Raw genomic sequence first — 17,312 nt, forward strand, 5'->3', positions numbered from 1 at the left:
TTAATTTATATATTTGGCTTAGTTTATATATTTTTAAACATAACATTTAATATATATTACGTATTATTTAGAACACAATTCAAGATATATTACATATTATTTATTCCACAAATTTGACATAGACATAATTAGGAGGATTCTTCATCATCTGGTTCTTCATCATCCGAAGATGATAAATTACACAAGAATTCATCTTCAGGTTCCACATCCTCAACGCCGTAATCTAGATTTATTGGGTTAACTTCCTCTTCCAAATTGTCAAGTACAATATCTTCAATTGTAGTCATCAATACAGCATCATCATTTTCGGTTTGCAAAAGAGTTGTCTCTGAACTGTTGACATATTCTCCAGAAATGTTTCCCCTCGGATTCACCTTTAGAACATTGAACCATATTTGCTTCGGTTTTTTAACGTATGGATACGGAATATAACACACTTGTTCTGCTTGAGAGGCTGCATTTGCAAATTATGAAAGTTACATTAGCATATCAACATAATGTTTTATTTATAGATAAATAAATACACATATATATATATATACTTACCTAGAATAAATGGTTCGTATTTATTGTACTTTCTTGTTGAAAGTACGTCTACGACACCACCATTGCTGATCCGAGTGCCTCTACCGATAACAGGGTCATACCACTTGCACTTAAAAAGAGTGATTCTCAAATTAACCATCCCCTCATATTGAAGCTCTATGATATCAGTTATGGTTCCGTAGAAATCCGCTGCATCAGATTCATCCGTGTAATTTTCACCCTTAGCACATACCCCATAGTTACATGTGTTACGTCCAGCGCCGTGATTCTCTGTATGAAACAAATAGCCTCTTGTAAAATACATTGGCCATGTTTTGACCTTGTTCAAAGGTCCATGCACTATCTCTTGAACCCAAGTAGGAAATGGATTTGTGGCGTTCCAGTAAGTAACCTGCATATATATGTATAAGTTACTTTCAATAATTTTAATAAGTATTTATATATGGAATATTAATGTCACACACATATTCTTTAACCCATAAATGATATTCGTCTGCTCTTTTGGCGGAGAGTTCCTTCTCGGGAAGTCCTGGATATTTTGCTGAAAGAAAATCCTCGAACATACTATGTATACAAGACAAACAAAAATATAGGAAATGGATATTTTGCTCCAACCCCTACAAGATATATTCAAACTTCAATATCACATTAAGAATTATATAAGTACTTAATAAACAAATAAAATTTTGATTTATTAATTAACGAGTACCTGATAAAGCAAGGTGGACATTCTTGTGAAGCAGTTCTGCAAAAATAAATGGAAGTAACCGTTCCATAAAAACATGGCAATCATGGCTCTTCATGCCTGAAAACTTTCCATTTTCCATATCAACACAACTAGCTAAGTCTGACGAATAACCATCTGGGAATTTAATTGAGTGTTTCACACATTCCAATAAGCTTGTTCTGGCTTCGTCTGTCAATGCATATGCCGGGAAAGGTGCTTTACCCCTACTATCAAGATGTAAGTGTGGCCGAGAACAGAACTTCACTAAATCCAATCTTGACATGATGGTATCTTTTGATTTACCCTTCACACGCATAAGAGTATACATGATGTTGTCCAAAAAATTCTTCTCTGTATGCATCACGTCAATATTATGTCGTAGATTGAGGTCCCTCCAGTATGGCAGCTGCCACAATATGCTTTCTTTGTGCCAGTTGTGTTGCTTCCCATATCCCGGCATCTTCTTTTCATGACCATTTCCACCGACGTCCTTCGTTTTTGGTGGATTCACACCACTCAATCGCTCAGAGTAAATTTGCTCACCGGTCAAAGACTCAGGTGGATACTCTCTCATAGCGTCTTTACCTTTTAAGAAGTCTTTTTTATTCCGCCTAAGAGGATGACCATGGGGAAGAAATCTCCGGTGACAATCAAACCAACATGTCTTCCTTCCATTAGGTAGATAAAAAGACTTTGTATCGTCCATGCAAACTGGACAAGACAACTTACCATGTGTTGTCCATCCAGATAACATGCCATATGCCGGGAAATCGCTGATCGTCCACATCAGCGCTGCTTTTAGATTAAAATTTTGACTCAAGGACACATCGTACGCATCAACTCCAGTAGACCACAACTCTTTTAACTCCTCAATAAGAGGTTGGAGAAATATATCAAGACTAGCTCGCGGATGATTTGGCCCAGAATTCAAGATTGTAAGAAACAAATACTCGGTATTCATGCACATACCAGGGGGTAGATTATATGGCGTCAAGATCACAGGCCATAGAGAATGATTTCGAGACATCCCAAATGGATTGAACCCATCGGTACATAATCCAAGATACACGTTACGGGGTTCTTCGGCAAAACGGGGATGTTGTTCTTGAAAATACCTCCACTCCGCTGCATCAGAAGGATGATTCATTTCTCCCTCCTTTGTTTGGTGCTCGGCATGCCATCTCATTGCTGCTGCAGTCTTGTGGCTTTGATACATTCTCTTCAATCTATCAGCAATAGGAAGATACCACATACGACTATATGGTACTTTGGTTCTACGTCGGCCCTCCCGAGGCTTCCATCTTTGTGCACCACAAAACAGACATTTATCTTCCTTTTCGTCATCTTTCCAATATATCATACAATTGTTAATACAAACATCAATTGTATGATATGGGAGGCCTAAATTGCGCATCAATTTTTCGGTCTCATAATGTGAACCAGTAGCTTGGTTTCCTTCTGGTAAATAATCAGTCAATATTTCACAAACCGAATCCACTAACTTTTCACTCATATTATAATCTGCCTTATTTTGCATGACTCTAGCAGCTAGGGATAATTGTGAGTGACCTTCATGGCAACCATCATATAATGGATTTTTTGCACCTTCTAACAAGTCGTAGAATTTCTTGGAATGGTTAAGTACCGGTTCCTCGACATTCTGATAACTACCATCTTGATGATAATTATCTTGATGATAATTATCTTGATGATAATTATCATCTAAACTTATGTTATAACGAAATGCATCATTCACCATATCCACATATCTATCTCCTACCACATTACCCACTTCTTCATTCCCACTTACAAACGTCGGATCTACATAACTCGTTCCTATGCCCATATTAATTTCTTCCCCATGTTTATACCAAACATAATAATCTGGCATAAACCCATAGCAAAAAATATGATTCCAAATTGTACCCCCTGGAAGACGCCTACCGTTTTTGCACTTATCACAAGGGCAGTGAAACTTACCACCATTATTTTGTGCTAAACGCTGACTATTTGCAAAAGCCATGAACTCCTCTACCCCGGTGCTGAACTCTTCCGTGAAATTTCCCGTCACTTCATCAAGCCTCTTATACATCCACTCCCGAAAATGACTATAATTAGAACTTCCCGCCATTATTAAAGATCTCTCACTCTTGTTTTTTTTTTCTCTTTTGATTTTTTTTCTCACTCTTGTTTTTTTTTTCTCACTCTATTTTTTTTCTCACTCTCAAAATTTTTTTTGTTACTCTCGATTTCTTTCTTGCTAATGCTCTTGCTTGTGGTGTGAATGAAATAAGAAAGGAAGGTGTGGTATATATAGAGAAATTTGGCGACTGAAAAACGACTGTAAAACGACTCTGATGTGACTCAAACTAACAGTCGCAACAAAACAAAGCTTACCAACCCCACAAACGAAAAAAACGTGTTTCTTTTTGGCCGACATGTTTGCGACTCACCTCAATAGTCGCTTAGTAGTCGCCAAATATCCGACTAACTAATTTAGTCGTATTTTAGTAGCCAAATTAACGACTCGCCGCAGTAGTCACCATGTAGTCGCCAATTTAGCTACTGTTTGCTGACAAAATTACTTTCTTGTCTTTCAGTCGTAAAATAGTCGCTAATTAACGACTACTGAACCAACTATTCATTTCAGTCGGTAAAAAACGACTAATTTACGACTAAGTTTTAGCAGTTGTAAAGTAGTAGTTAAACAGTCGGTATATAGTCACTAAATTTGGCGACTACGAGTTTAGTCGCCAATCGTAGTCGTAAATTGCCTGTTTTCTTGTAGTGACATGAACTTTGATTTTTTTTTTTAATATGCTGTTTAAGGATTCTCTCACTAGAAAAAAATGGCACTTAAGTGTTATCTTGTTAATGATAAATCCATATCTGTAGTTTACTAATAACAAAAATCAAGTGCTTATTTTCATCTCTAGTACCATATATATATATATAATACTTTTATTTATTTGATCCCTAAAATCTGAAAATATTAGTATTATAGAATATAAAGGAGGGTTAGTAAAATATACATTCTCTCTATGCTTGCTAAAAGCTGATCAACATACTACTTGATGCTTAGATATACAAATAAAGTTTTGTTTTTGTTTTAGACTCTTTAGTAGATTAGATCTTACCAGTTACCACTTACGTACGAATAAGGTATAATCTAATGTAACCTTCACATAAATTCGACGTAGTTGTGGATGCCCACAAAACGTCGATTGTTCTGTAAGTGGATATTAAATATGCATTTAATAACCCATCGTTTGTGCTTAAAGATCGACCATTCTTTAAGTGGAAAGAATTTAGTAACCCAACGACTGTCTACTCTGTTCAATTATATACTTCATCGATTTCAAAATATATGATATTTTAAGTAAAATCGCAGATTAAAAAAAGACTATTTAAAAAATTCAATCAATCAAAAATAAAATTACATAATATAAAATATTAAACTAATCATAAAGTTGTAAAAACTTGAGAACATCCTATTTTATAAAATAAAATAACTTTTTTAAAACATTATATATTACAAAATGGAAGGAATATTTTATTTAAAAAACGTGTGTACTTTCTAATTTTTCTGGTGCATATAAATAAAGAGTTTAGAAAGTGGGGAAGATATTAAATTTATTAGTTTTGTTTCGTCACCCTTGAAATTATTATGTATATATCAACCACAAATAACATCCTTCTATGGGAATGTAGTGTCGGTGCGGTCATTAGCGTTTGTCTCTATAAAGCCATTAGAAATCTTAAACTCTCCACCCAAATTATTTTGTTGCTGTTGTACTCTGTCCACACACGATATGTCGTCTGAGAAGGAGTTCGTAAGTGTTCTTCAGTACCTTGACAACAAATCTATATTGGTGATCGGAGCTGCCGGGTTCTTAGGAAAGAGTACTGATCTCTCTCTCTCTCTCTCTAGATATATTAGCAAGAATAAAGTTTCGTGACGTCTAACTTATTAGTAATTGTAATTAACGGGTACATTTGCTATCTAATTCTTATATAGCATATTAAATTTTAATATAGCATATTAAATGCAAAAAATGAATTAGTTTTTATAATTCTTATGATTATAAAACAGATTATTTATTAAAACTAAAGTCTAATTATGAGTATACTGGTCCACGATGTAGGAATAGTTTCTCAGCCAGTCCACAGATCAATGTTGTGCGGAATACTTAACAAAAGTTACGTGAGTCATTTTATGTTGAGTGAAAGTTCACTATACCATTTACGACCCAGAAATAACTGAACTGGCAAAGATTTTTGGATAGTACATAGTACTATATCTGAATAAGAAATTAAGAATATCCCATGCATGCAAGTATTTGTAGATCATCGTATTTGTTAGGTAGGGACGTACGAATCTGTCCTTGTAGGGTGTTAATTTTGTTTCCATTTGGATAAATAGATTTATATAATTTTTTGTTTTGCTTCTCTCGAGGGAAAGTTTGGTACGAGACCATATGCTATGTGTGTATATTATAATTCTAGATTAAAAAAATGAAAGTTAACCTACATTAGGTATTATTAGTTATAAATAATTTTTATGTTAGTATATTACCCATGTATGCAGTTTTTGTGGAGAAGATACTTCGGGTTGCACCAAAGGTGAGGAAATTGTATCTTCTTCTAAGAGCATCAGGCGAGAAATCTGCTACTGAGAGGTTTAACGACGAGGTTTGTATCATTTCTTACTTTGCAAAACTTTGATTCAATCAAAGAGTCACACATCACCCTACCATAGTAATTGAGGATTTGCCCTCTTAGTCAGGGGCACGAGATAATAATTCCCTCTTTGTGTTTGCTACAATATACTTTATATATATATTTATTTATATATAGACCACAAGATCGAGTGAATGAAACCTCGACTTACCATAAATTTGGGTTTAAGATTTGTCCGGTTATATTAAAATACTGATACAGACAAAAAATTCTCATCTAACAGCATATTTGTTAGATGAAATATTTAGCGTGGAGCGATGTTTATCTGTAGAATTGCTATATAACCCATGAATTGTTCCAAATGTTGTCTCTAGATTTTGGGAAAGGACCTATTCAAGGTGGTGAAGGAAAAATATGGACAAAATCTAAATCTTATTTTGGAAAAGGTCACTATTGTGAATGGAGACATTTGCCTTGACAACTTGGGTCTGAATCATATAGACTCCGAGTTGGAAGATCAAATGGTCCAGCAACTTGATGCCATTATTAATTTAGCTGCAACTACTAATTTCGATGAAAGGTAAATATGAATTACAACACTCAATTTTTTTTCTGTATTATGGAAGAAACTTGACTATCATCGACGTTAAAAAAATTAATATTTAATTATCAAAAAGGATTTTCAAATTAATGCTTAATAAGGAATTCTAATATTATAGTGATATCAAATATAATTAATACGTTATCAGTCTATTCATATTTTAATAGTGTTACCCAGGTATGGTCCATCTATTTAGATAATGATATATTCATTACTCCCTCTTTAAATATTTTTTTAGGATTTTTTATACCACAAAAATTGATTTTTTTTTAAAAAGTTTTGATTAACTAATGTTAAAAAATTAAAAATTTCAAAAATCAATAAATGAGAATTTAAAAGTTTGATGAATTCTTATTGATTAATAATTATAAAATATGTTATTATAAATAAATAATGTATTGCTAGGTAAACATTAAATGTTTTTCTTAATTTGGGTAAAAATTCTAAAACATCATCTATTGTGATACAAATGCAGTATTAGATATGTGACATATGTCTCTATCATAATTTGTGGAGTTCTAATTCAAATCCATTCCGCATTAAATGAATTGGAGTATTGGACAATTATATTGATATATTGTATCATATTTTTTATTTTCTTTTTTATATGAAACATTTTTATTTAAAAACATCCAGTTGGCATCAAAGAAATAGGTTTATATCATTTATAGATTTTCCTTTTCAACTTTGTAAATTTTCTAACAGTGTCAAAGTTGTCACGTTAATCAATTACAGATATGATGTAGCACTCGGGATAAACACATTAGGTGCTGCCAATGCCCTAAACTTTGCCAAGAGATGTGCTAAGGTTAAAGTCTTTGTTCATGTGTCGACAGGTATATATATAAACACGAAGTTCACAAAAGAAAAAAAAAAACTTTCAGAAAAAAATATTCTAAATATAATCCAGTCCATAATTTAAATTCTAAGAACATTATTATGTATATATGTAGCTTACGTAAGTGGTGAAAAATCGGGAGTGGTAATGGAAACACCTTACCGTATGGGTGAGACTTTAAACGGAGCCATCGGCCTAGATATCAATCAAGAGCAGAAGTTGGTTAAGGAGAAACTTAGCCAGCTTCAAGCCACCGGAGCCTCCCCCGAGACCATCAAAAAAGCCATGAAAGATTTTGGACATGCAAGGTGATCCCTATGATTTACATTGGTCATTTGGTCCTATATATGTCAAAGTTGTATTTCTAGCTCATTCTAGTTTTCTTTAATATATATACAATATATAAAATAGGGCAAAGGTGTACGGATGGCCAAACACATACGTGTTTACGAAGGCAATGGGGGAAATGATTATTGGAGCAAAAAGAGAAGATATGTCGCTCGTGATAATTCGTCCTTCGATTGTGACCAGCACCTACAAAGAACCATTCCCCGGTTGGACCGAGGGCATCAGGTAAAATAAGATGATAATTTCTTTATTAGTCTTAAAAAATAGTGAAGTAACGACTCTTTGATCAATGTATAGGACAATTGATAGTATAGCTGCCGGATACGGTACTGGAAAACTCACATGCTTCCTTGGTGATATTAATTCTGTTTCGGATGTGGTACCTACTTTCATCATTATATATATGACTCTTTTGTTTTGTTTAATATCATGTTCCCCACATAGAGAAACTTTATAGATATATTACTGAGTTGTTTTTATTTGATATGTTTGACGTACTTGATGGACGACCAGATACCTGCGGATATGGTTGTTAATACAATGCTAGTATCAATGGCTGCTCAGGCTGCTAGACAGGAAGAGACGATTTATCATGTGAGTTCTTCAATGAAAAATCCATTCAAAAACGAGAAAATGCCGGAGATAGCGTACAGGTATTTTACAACCAAACCATGGACCAACAAAGAAGGGAAGGTGGTTCGGGTCGGGAAAGTAGACGTTTTGAGTTCTATGCCTAGTTTCCATAGATACATGACCATCCGTTATATACTTCCTCTGAAGGTAATGTTTCTGAGCATATGTCGTGAATTTATTATATTTTGAATTAACATCAATTGCTTAACTATATCCGTATGCTAATTCTGGCCTGTATAGGGACTTGAGTTACTGAACATGGTACTTTTTAAGTCGTTAGAGAAGAAATTTAGGGATCTCAATAGGAAGATAAGTTTGGTATTGAGGCTTGTCGATCTCTATCAGCCTTACCTCTTTTTCTATGGAATGTAAGTTTTGGTCCTAATTTCAACCTGGCTGGCTCCTTTTTACCTGACTGTAAACATATCCAACTATAATAGCAAATATGACGTATACATACGCGCAGATTCGATGATACAAATACGGCAAATTTACAAAAACTGTTGCCAGTGACTGGAGTGGAGACCGAGATTTTCTACATTGATCCGAAGATTATCAATTGGGACGACTATTTTATGTATACACATCTTCCTGGGTTGGTTAAGTATGTCTTCAAATGATTTCGTTTGTAGTATGTTTGTCCTATTGATCTGTCCCAAAGAATTATATAAATTAATAAATTATGTAGACAATTTGTACCAGCTAAGACAAGTAGACAACCGTACTTGCTATAACCACGATACAAATGTACAACATGCAAATTTCTTATCTTCTTTTTTCTTCAATGATATTTTTTTTCTTTATCTCAATATTTATCCTCAATCTTGTACGTTATGATTGTCTATCTTGTCTAGAAGATAACATTGTTAAATGCGACATATTGATATATATTTTGGTTAGAAAGTCTTGCTACTTGCTTTAGTTTTTGTTTTCTAAAAAATTTACGACTTTCATATCCTTTTCTTATGGTTTCTACTACATTTTGATAATTTATTTCACACAATACCACAAATCAAAAGAAAAAAGACAAAAATAATTTTTTTTCATATTTGTTTTTTATTTTTTTAAGGGAAAATTAGAAATAAAGGATCACTAAAAAAAATTTGTTCATATACGCTTTTTTTTGAAAATGGTCATTTTTATCTAAAATATCCATACAAATTAATATACATAAATTTAACAAGTTATAACAAGTGAAATATAGAAAAATAAGTAGATATACAATAATAGTAGTATAATTTTTTATAAAATAAAACAAAATGTATAAGTTGTTTTTTTTATGGATAAAATTTGATATAAAACATTTAGAAAACATTTTCCGCTGTTTTAAAAACTTAAGATGATGTGTTCTAATATTTTGTACATGTTATACTAAATTCAGGAATAGTTTCTGTTCTAAATAGTTTAGTAGTCCGAAATTCTGAATTCTACAAAATTCAGAGTGTGTATTCTACGGTTTATTCTATGTTCTAAATGTTTTAGTACAATCCTTCTACGATTTACTCTATGTTCTGAAAACGTTAGAATATGTTTTATTCTTTTTACTCTATCTCTGAGAAAATTAGTAGATATCTACTACGGAAAAGAGAATGCATACACTGAAACTTTTAGAGACAACTAAATATAGGAAGTGAATCTTTTAATTAAGGAAACTAAATATTTATCCAAGATCGTATTTTAAAAAAATTAAAATAAAAAGTGTATACACTCTGATCACCCAAGTTTATTTTCTCTAGAGGATTTTTCTCTAATTTCTAACTTAAAATAAGACGGATGGGGAAGGAGAGAGTAGTCGTAAGGTGGAGAAGTGATACGGAGGATAATGTCATCGACGGTCATATTATGGTTACGGTCTATAACTTCTTCTTCCATCATCATCATCATCTTCTTCTTCTTCCTCTTCTTTGCTCTGCTTCCTTCTCTGTTTTCACGTAAAAATAAGTTTTGAGAATGAGATTAATCACGTAATCCTTTGCCTTTGGAGTCTTGAAGTTGCATAGGCTTTATAGACTGGGTTTAAAGATTCTGGTTCAAGTTCGATTTAAATTAATATAATCCACACTAACGATAATTTACATTAAATCTACACCGCCGTGATGAGTGTCGCCGACGTCTACCATTTAATACTTATGGCGAAGGTATTCATGTATTGACATTTCCATCAACGCTTCAATTTATGTATCTTGTGTACTCTCTGGTTGATACATTCTCTCCTTGATTCATAAATAGAATTCTGACAGTAAAGCTACATGAATATTGTTCTCCATCATAACATACTTGAGCATGAACTCTGGTTCAATAAGGATCATCCCTCATGAAATGTTTGACTGTTTTAAGAGTAGCATGAAACAAAACCTCATCAGTTGTTGCATTCAGACTGACAGCCAAAGCACAGTTTGACTCACGGAAAAAACGCTTCAGCTGAGGAACAAGGCCGCTGGTTGAGATTGTGATCTTACGGGGACTGAAATGAAGTCCATGCTCATCTACCATTATGTTTGCAGCTTTGATGACATTTTCAATGTTGTAAAATGGCTCTTCCATTCCCTACAAAACACATCCAGCTCCATGAGAAACTGGAGACACTGGTTTAAACAGACCTTAAATATGATCTAAATATGATCTAAATATGTTGAATGCCACCGCCGCCATCGATGTTACCGAAGATTTTTTTTTAACGACTTGGTAAAAGGTGAAAGAGAAGAAAGAAAAGAGGGTTTTGATGGTTCATAGAAGTCTCTTAATCAATTAGAAGTTTAGGTTACCTATTTTGTTAATATATCAACTTTTTAAAATATATGTATATTTTTCTTAATTTAGTTTTTTAAAATTGAGGGTAAAGCTGGGTTTTCATTATTAGAAAACCTATATGACCAAACATATCAAACTAAAGTCTAGATGGACATTTTTTTGTTTAAAATGTCCTTTTTTTTCAATTTCCGCTTTTTTTAATGAGCCATATTTTTTTTGTCTCCACGTCATCCATCGAATCTGGATAAAATTCTAGCTTTTTTAAATTTCTAATTTGGATAAAAATCAATAGTGATATGTGGAGACAATTTAATGACATCTCGTCTCTTATTTTCTTTCAACTTTATTTTGAAAATAAATTAAAAAAAAACTAAACTTTCCATTCAGTTTCTTTATGTTCCTATACTTCTTTTAGTTTCAACAACTATAGTTAAATTACAGAAGCTTAGGTATTTTTAAGGTGGACATAATTTAATTATTTTCTCAATAAATTTTTTATCTTTGTCTACTAGATTATAATAATGTTGTCCATAATTTAATTATGTTCACGAAGATCCAAAAAGATACTAGTTTATGGTATATAGACAATAAGTATAAAAATTAGGACACATACTTTTGTTCATGTTTACAACAAGAGGAACTTGTCTACTGACATTTAACAAATTGACCTTGTCTACAAGTCTTGAAATGGAACTTGTCCACATACTTAACTTGTCTATAGAACAAAATAACTTGAAGACACTATACACACCCCATCAATAGACACATTGACTTATTGCCTCAAACGTGGACAACGTATGTTAAGGATAATAGTAACTTCTCTACTGACTTTAACAAATGCTTATTGTCTACATACATTCTCAACAACCTTTTGATAAACTACTTGTAAGTCATTAACTAAAGCAAATTGTCTACTGATCTTGAGGGAACAAAGTTTATGTGGTTCGTATGAAGATCGATGGTTTTAACAAAGAACTCAAACCTTAAGTCTTAAAAATGGACAACATATCATAGTCTATCATGGCCAACAAAGGACAAGTAACATGTGGACAAGTTGTATCTTCGTTGATGATGTTGTCTACCAATTCTGGAAATTGTGGACAACAATATACAACAATACATGTTCAAATATTATCCTCTATCAAATTATAACTAAAATCATTTTTAGATTATAAATATTTTTAGTTGATGGACTACTTAGACAGACTCATAAAACTGGTGGACAAGTTCTCATTGACCTTTTGAATATTGTCTACTAATTGGAATATTGTAAACTTGTTTACAAATGACATCCCATCACAACACACCAAAAATTTTCTACAGAATATCTTTTTTATATAATATTTTTATTTGAAACTTTATAAATTAATTAATATTATAAAAAAAAATAAAAAGAACATAAAGGCATATTAGTACACGTGAGTGTGTATAACTTGAACTAGGGATGTCAAAATGATTTACTCAACTCAGTTCAATTCATTACCTAATGAGTTTAGATTCAATGAGTTAAATGGTTAAATGATTAACTCATGTTAGTGAGTTCATACATTAAAATTAAACTAGAAGTACATCGGATATGTCCTCTCCTTTGTTCTTTATTCACTTACCCACAAAACACAAACATGATACAAAACAAAACAAGAAAGATTGACTATGATCAGAGTAGAGACGTCTCTATAAATTGGCTCCTCTCCGTTTGCAATCATCTCATGTAGAGGACCAATCACGGACTCTGGTTTTGGATTCACAAAGATAGGAACATAATTTCTTGTTATTGTAACCATTGGCTAAGATACGATGCTCCACAATCTTGTACACATGCTTCATTCATGTACTATTCCACTAGAAGTTTGATTTTCTCGAATAATAAGTGTCTCCTCCTTGTCATCTACATCATAGAAACCCACAGTTTATAAGAAGCAAGAACAGAAATATGACATCAGAATGAAAACTCAACAACAACACATATGAGTATAGTCAATCAAACAACAGCAACACATACAAGCATAATTTTGTCTCATACCTTCATCGCTAGTCGAATAACCATAAAGCCAAGACCGAGTACACAACAGAGCTTGGACATTGCTAGGAAGGAGAGGATTTCGATACTTTTCTATTATGTGAGACCCCATGCTGAAAGATGTTTCAGAAGCTACTGTTGTAATGGGGATACTAAGAACGTTCATCGCCATGTATGTTAGAGCACCAAAACGTTGTCTATTTTCTTTCCAATACTGCAAAACGTTCAAATTGAACCTTAAATGTACTCCTTCTACACATTCTGCAAGCGCTATTATCCTAGATGTTGAACCTTTAATGTACTTCACAGTCTCTCTAATCTTATACAATGCATCATCAAGCACAAGCAAAGAATTTTGCACAATACGGTTTAAGATATGTGTGCAGCACCGCACATGAAAAAAATCTCCTTTACACAACAATTTATCATCCAGATTAAGACAATCTTTCAAGATATCTTGCAAACAATCGTTGGTTGTAGCATTATCCAAAGTAAGCGTAAAAACTTTGTTTTCTATACCCCACTCTTTTAAACATTCATGGATCCTACTAGCTAAAACATCACCGATATGAGGAGGAAGAATGTAACAGAACGATAAAATCTTGGTATTCAATACCCAGTTTGGATCAATGTAATGTGCTGTTAAGACAATATTTCCATCTCCACCAAGTGAACTCCAACAATCGGAAGTCAAGCATATCCTACTAGAAATATTTTCTAGATCAGACTTCAGAATCTAATTTTCCTTTTCCCGAGTTCTAACCACATCAGCTGCAGCAGTGTTCCTAGTATAATACTTGTAGTCTAGATTTAAATACTGAAGATAATCCCTCAACTCTTCATATTCAACACAAAGAAAAAGAAGATCATGTCTAATAATCACTCGACTAAACTTTCCCTAGCAATTGTGTGATCAATCTTTGCTATTTTCTTTCTACCCCCGTTGAACATTTCTTATGATGATGAATCATATTTGATGGTCCAGTAGTAGGGAACATCAAATATGTTTTTGGGCAGTTGTTACAACATGCTTTCTTATCACCGTTATCTTCTTCTTCTAGTCTAAAGTAATTCCACACATCTGATGTCCTACTTCTTTTACGAGAAACACTTACCAGACTTTTAGATTGTGATGTATCTGCTGAAGTTTGCCCACAACCCCCACCACGAGAATATGCATCTTCACTATCCATTGATCTTGAAAAATAGACAAAACAAATAAGACTCTTCTTAGAATGAATATGACAAAGTGTTCTATTCCTAGAGGTTCATAGAAAATATAACTTATATCACATAGAATCAACGAAGACAAGTATGAAAATTGGTTTAATATCTAAGAAAGGATATCAAAAACGATTATACTCATGTCCCAAACATGATAAATCCATAATGAACTCCAGATTCTAAACAACATAACTTCCTTTGAACAAATCCAAAATGGACCAAAGCTTCCGCCATTTAACCTGCAAAACAAAAAAACTCTCTCTATCCAATCAGCATCGACATATAAATTATACCATCAATTACTCTAATCTAATTGCTTCTAAATCATTTCAAAGAACCAAGAGGGACACCAATCCACAACTCCCAATCATATCGAGCCCCTTAAACAAGGGAGGACCAACGAAGTACAAACTTGAATTAAAGGAATATACATGCAATTAAAACCAATTAAAACCGATACACCATTAAAATCCAAGGAGAGAAACGAAAAGACTAAATCCAGAAAAAAACTCGGAGCCAAAAGTAGTTGATATATCATGGTTTTTGCGGTTTTTAACCATGATATAAGTGTGCTTTTTGAGTATTTTGATTTGTTTTGTATGATGTTTTTGACTCTTTCAGGTTTTTCTAGGATTTTGGCACAGATGGAGCAACATTGAGCAATTTAGATCATTTTGGAGCATTTAACTGGAGAAATCAACTTGGAGCTGATCAAGAGTGATGGTGTCGATCGACGCCACCTTAGGGTCGGTCGACACCCATATAAGCCGACAAACGAGCCAAGTTTACAAAACATCCTGAAGTTTTCCATAATTGCAACACAAGTCCTTGGCGTGTTTTAGGTTTTAAAAACCCTTAAGTTTTAATTCTAGCAGCTTTTTGAGAAAGAGATATTGTGAGCTTTTGGGAGAGACGGATCTAAATTCTTTTGTAGATATTGAGAGCCTCAACATTGAACCTGGTGTTGACACCTAAAATTTACTTTCTTCTACATCATTCTCTTTATTCACTCTCTCTCTCTCTCTAACCCTACGTAGCACAGAAGCGTGGGAGGTGATGCGCTTCTCGCTATGGAACCGGAAACGCTCGGAAGCGCTCGGAGGCGTCTCGGAATCGCGATTCCTAAAAGATGATGTTTGGAATCGGCAGGGAACATACATTTCAGAGTTGGAAGCGTCGTGGTGTATAGATCGGACGTAGTAGTGTCAGATCGGGCTTTCTGGCCCAACAAGTCAACATGGTAATTGTTCTCCTATTTGTTTTTTCTTTTTCGTTTTGCTTTTCAGTTATTGATTAATATAATATGTGCTTGTTATTACTCTAATGTATTTTTTTTTTAATATATAGATTAGAAGGTAAAAAAACTTGTTTTCTAAAAATATAACAACATGTCTCAATTTTTATTAATATAGTTTTTTTGTCATAATCAATATGATTTTATATTTTATGATATGTATTATATATATGCGTCCAAAAATTACTGCTTCCTTTTTAAAAAAAAATAAATTGTTTTTACGCTTCTAAACGCTTCCGCTTTCGCGTACCCGCTTCTGAGATAACTCTTTCGAGATTGGAACCCTCGAGGCTTTTAGGTCTATAGCCGTAATTCAATTACTCTTTTAAGTAGGAGTCTAAGGATGCTTTAATTGATTCTTAACACCTTCGAAACTCCCTTCTTTATTTCCGATGAGAAGGCAAATTTTTAGCTTTGATCGGTTCAAGGAAGCTTCTACAACTTGAAAAGTTTAGACATCATCGATTCAAAGAAGGATTTGAGAGATAAACAGAGAATTAGATGAGTACAAGACATCACTGATGGCGAATTAATTATCACATATAAATTTTAAGCACACTTGGGGATTTTTTGGTAAAATACCAAAAGAAATGGATAAGTACAAGACGCCGATGAGGCCAGAGATAGTGGAGGCTCTGATTTGTGCAAAAGAATGGCTTCTGGAGGATGATACTTCTATCTTTAAAGCAGCGCAAATGTCAAGTGCTTGCATAAATTATCTGACACATAAGTGAGACTTAGATCTACTATCTCTGAATGTAGTTGTTTTCTAAAAGTTATTATGTTGTCTTTTGTGGTTAGTTTCAAACCAACCATATGATTTACAGTTAGGAATTGGCCTCTTTAAATATCTAATGCATATTCAGAGATGCTTCTTCCTAAATGAAGTCTACATAAAGATCGCTAACTGATCTAATTGTCTTGATGAAGTTGAAACCTATCTTTTAATTCCAAAATTGAAATTCTTCATTCTAATTTTTTTTTACAAAAGTATATGAGTAACTAAAACTTTAAACATGGAGAAATTTTGAATAAATGTATCTACAATCATTTTTTTGAAAACTACGTAATGTTTTTTTCATTTTTTTCCAAATGTTAATGAAAAATCACAAAAATTTATATACAATTTTAGTTGAGTAGCGAAGATAGCACTGTCTTTTTACAAAAAAACAAAGAGTTAGTTTAGAAAAAAAACATAGGGTAGTTTTCATAAAATATATTGTAGGGACAAATTCTATTTAATATAAATTAGATGAAATTAATGTATAAATATAGAATTATAGATTAAGTTAAATGGAACTGATGCGGTGGGATATAAAATGAGATATAAATAATTCTATTATTGGGATGTGTTAATTATATTTTAATAGCATTGATAAAAGTAGTCGAAATTTTATGTAGTCGATGTTTACATAATGAAATGTTTAACTCGGTGAGATACATTTAATGATTTTGAAAGTGATGATAATAAACAAAAATATGCAGCAGAAAATACTAACACAAAAAACTGAAAAACAACAATATTAGCAATGATCATTATCATAAACTATATTAAAATGTTTTTTGATTACAAACAAACAACATACAAAAATTAGTCTTTTAGAAAACACAAAATAAAATATTTCTTAAAAAAAAAAAAAAAAAAAACAA

General features: G+C 32.8%; 3 protein-coding genes across 3 annotated transcripts; 1 reads left to right on the plus strand and 2 right to left on the minus strand.

Annotated features, from left to right (window-relative positions):
- LOC104783757 lies at positions 106-1,847 on the minus strand. The gene is made up of 5 exons (XM_010508873.2): positions 1,360-1,847; positions 1,256-1,291; positions 1,011-1,110; positions 547-937; positions 106-454 (listed from the first exon to the last, which is right to left on the minus strand). The coding sequence occupies exons 1-5, from the start codon at positions 1,845-1,847 to the stop codon at positions 129-131; spliced, it is 1,341 nt and encodes a 446-aa protein (XP_010507175.1). The 3' UTR covers positions 106-128.
- LOC104780300 (fatty acyl-CoA reductase 3-like) lies at positions 4,945-9,182 on the plus strand. Its single transcript, XM_010504799.2, has 10 exons — positions 4,945-5,176; positions 5,862-5,965; positions 6,328-6,533; positions 7,290-7,390; positions 7,508-7,700; positions 7,804-7,965; positions 8,038-8,119; positions 8,254-8,520; positions 8,614-8,741; positions 8,840-9,182. The coding sequence occupies exons 1-10, from the start codon at positions 5,086-5,088 to the stop codon at positions 8,991-8,993; spliced, it is 1,488 nt and encodes a 495-aa protein (XP_010503101.1). The 5' UTR covers positions 4,945-5,085; the 3' UTR covers positions 8,994-9,182.
- LOC109132478 (dual-specificity RNA methyltransferase RlmN-like) lies at positions 10,669-13,316 on the minus strand. Its single transcript, XM_019244102.1, has 3 exons — positions 13,148-13,316; positions 12,960-13,012; positions 10,669-10,920 (listed from the first exon to the last, which is right to left on the minus strand). Exons 1-3 carry the CDS (start codon positions 13,314-13,316, stop codon positions 10,669-10,671), a joined length of 474 nt encoding a protein of 157 aa, XP_019099647.1.

This window comes from Camelina sativa, chromosome 4 (assembly GCF_000633955.1).
Source record: "Camelina sativa cultivar DH55 chromosome 4, Cs, whole genome shotgun sequence".
Lineage (NCBI taxonomy): Eukaryota > Viridiplantae > Streptophyta > Magnoliopsida > Brassicales > Brassicaceae > Camelina > Camelina sativa.

What these genes read in the sequence shown, in the direction of transcription:
- LOC104783757 (XM_010508873.2), bottom strand. Translation starts at nt 1,847, where the DNA reads ATGAGAGAGTATCCACCTGAGTCTTTGACCGGTGAGCAAATTTACTCT. An exon ending in ATTTATGGGTTAAAGAATAT is followed by an intron (nt 938 to 1,010) that starts GTGTGTGACATT and finishes ATATATATGCAG; the next exon opens with GTTACTTACTGGAACGCCAC. An exon ending in ATACGAACCATTTATTCTAG is followed by an intron (nt 455 to 546) that starts GTAAGTATATAT and finishes TTGCAAATGCAG; the next exon opens with CCTCTCAAGCAGAACAAGTG.
- LOC109132478 (XM_019244102.1), bottom strand. Translation starts at nt 13,316, where the DNA reads ATGGCGATGAACGTTCTTAGTATCCCCATTACAACAGTAGCTTCTGAA. An exon ending in TTATTCGACTAGCGATGAAG is followed by an intron (nt 13,013 to 13,147) that starts GTATGAGACAAA and finishes TCTATGATGTAG; the next exon opens with ATGACAAGGAGGAGACACTT. An exon ending in ATCAAACTTCTAGTGGAATA is followed by an intron (nt 10,921 to 12,959) that starts GTACATGAATGA and finishes TGTGTTTTGTAG; the next exon opens with GGAATGGAAGAGCCATTTTA.
- LOC104780300 (XM_010504799.2), top strand. Translation starts at nt 5,086, where the DNA reads ATGTCGTCTGAGAAGGAGTTCGTAAGTGTTCTTCAGTACCTTGACAAC. An exon ending in CTGAGAGGTTTAACGACGAG is followed by an intron (nt 5,966 to 6,327) that starts GTTTGTATCATT and finishes TGTTGTCTCTAG; the next exon opens with ATTTTGGGAAAGGACCTATT. An exon ending in GGTTGGACCGAGGGCATCAG is followed by an intron (nt 7,966 to 8,037) that starts GTAAAATAAGAT and finishes ATCAATGTATAG; the next exon opens with GACAATTGATAGTATAGCTG.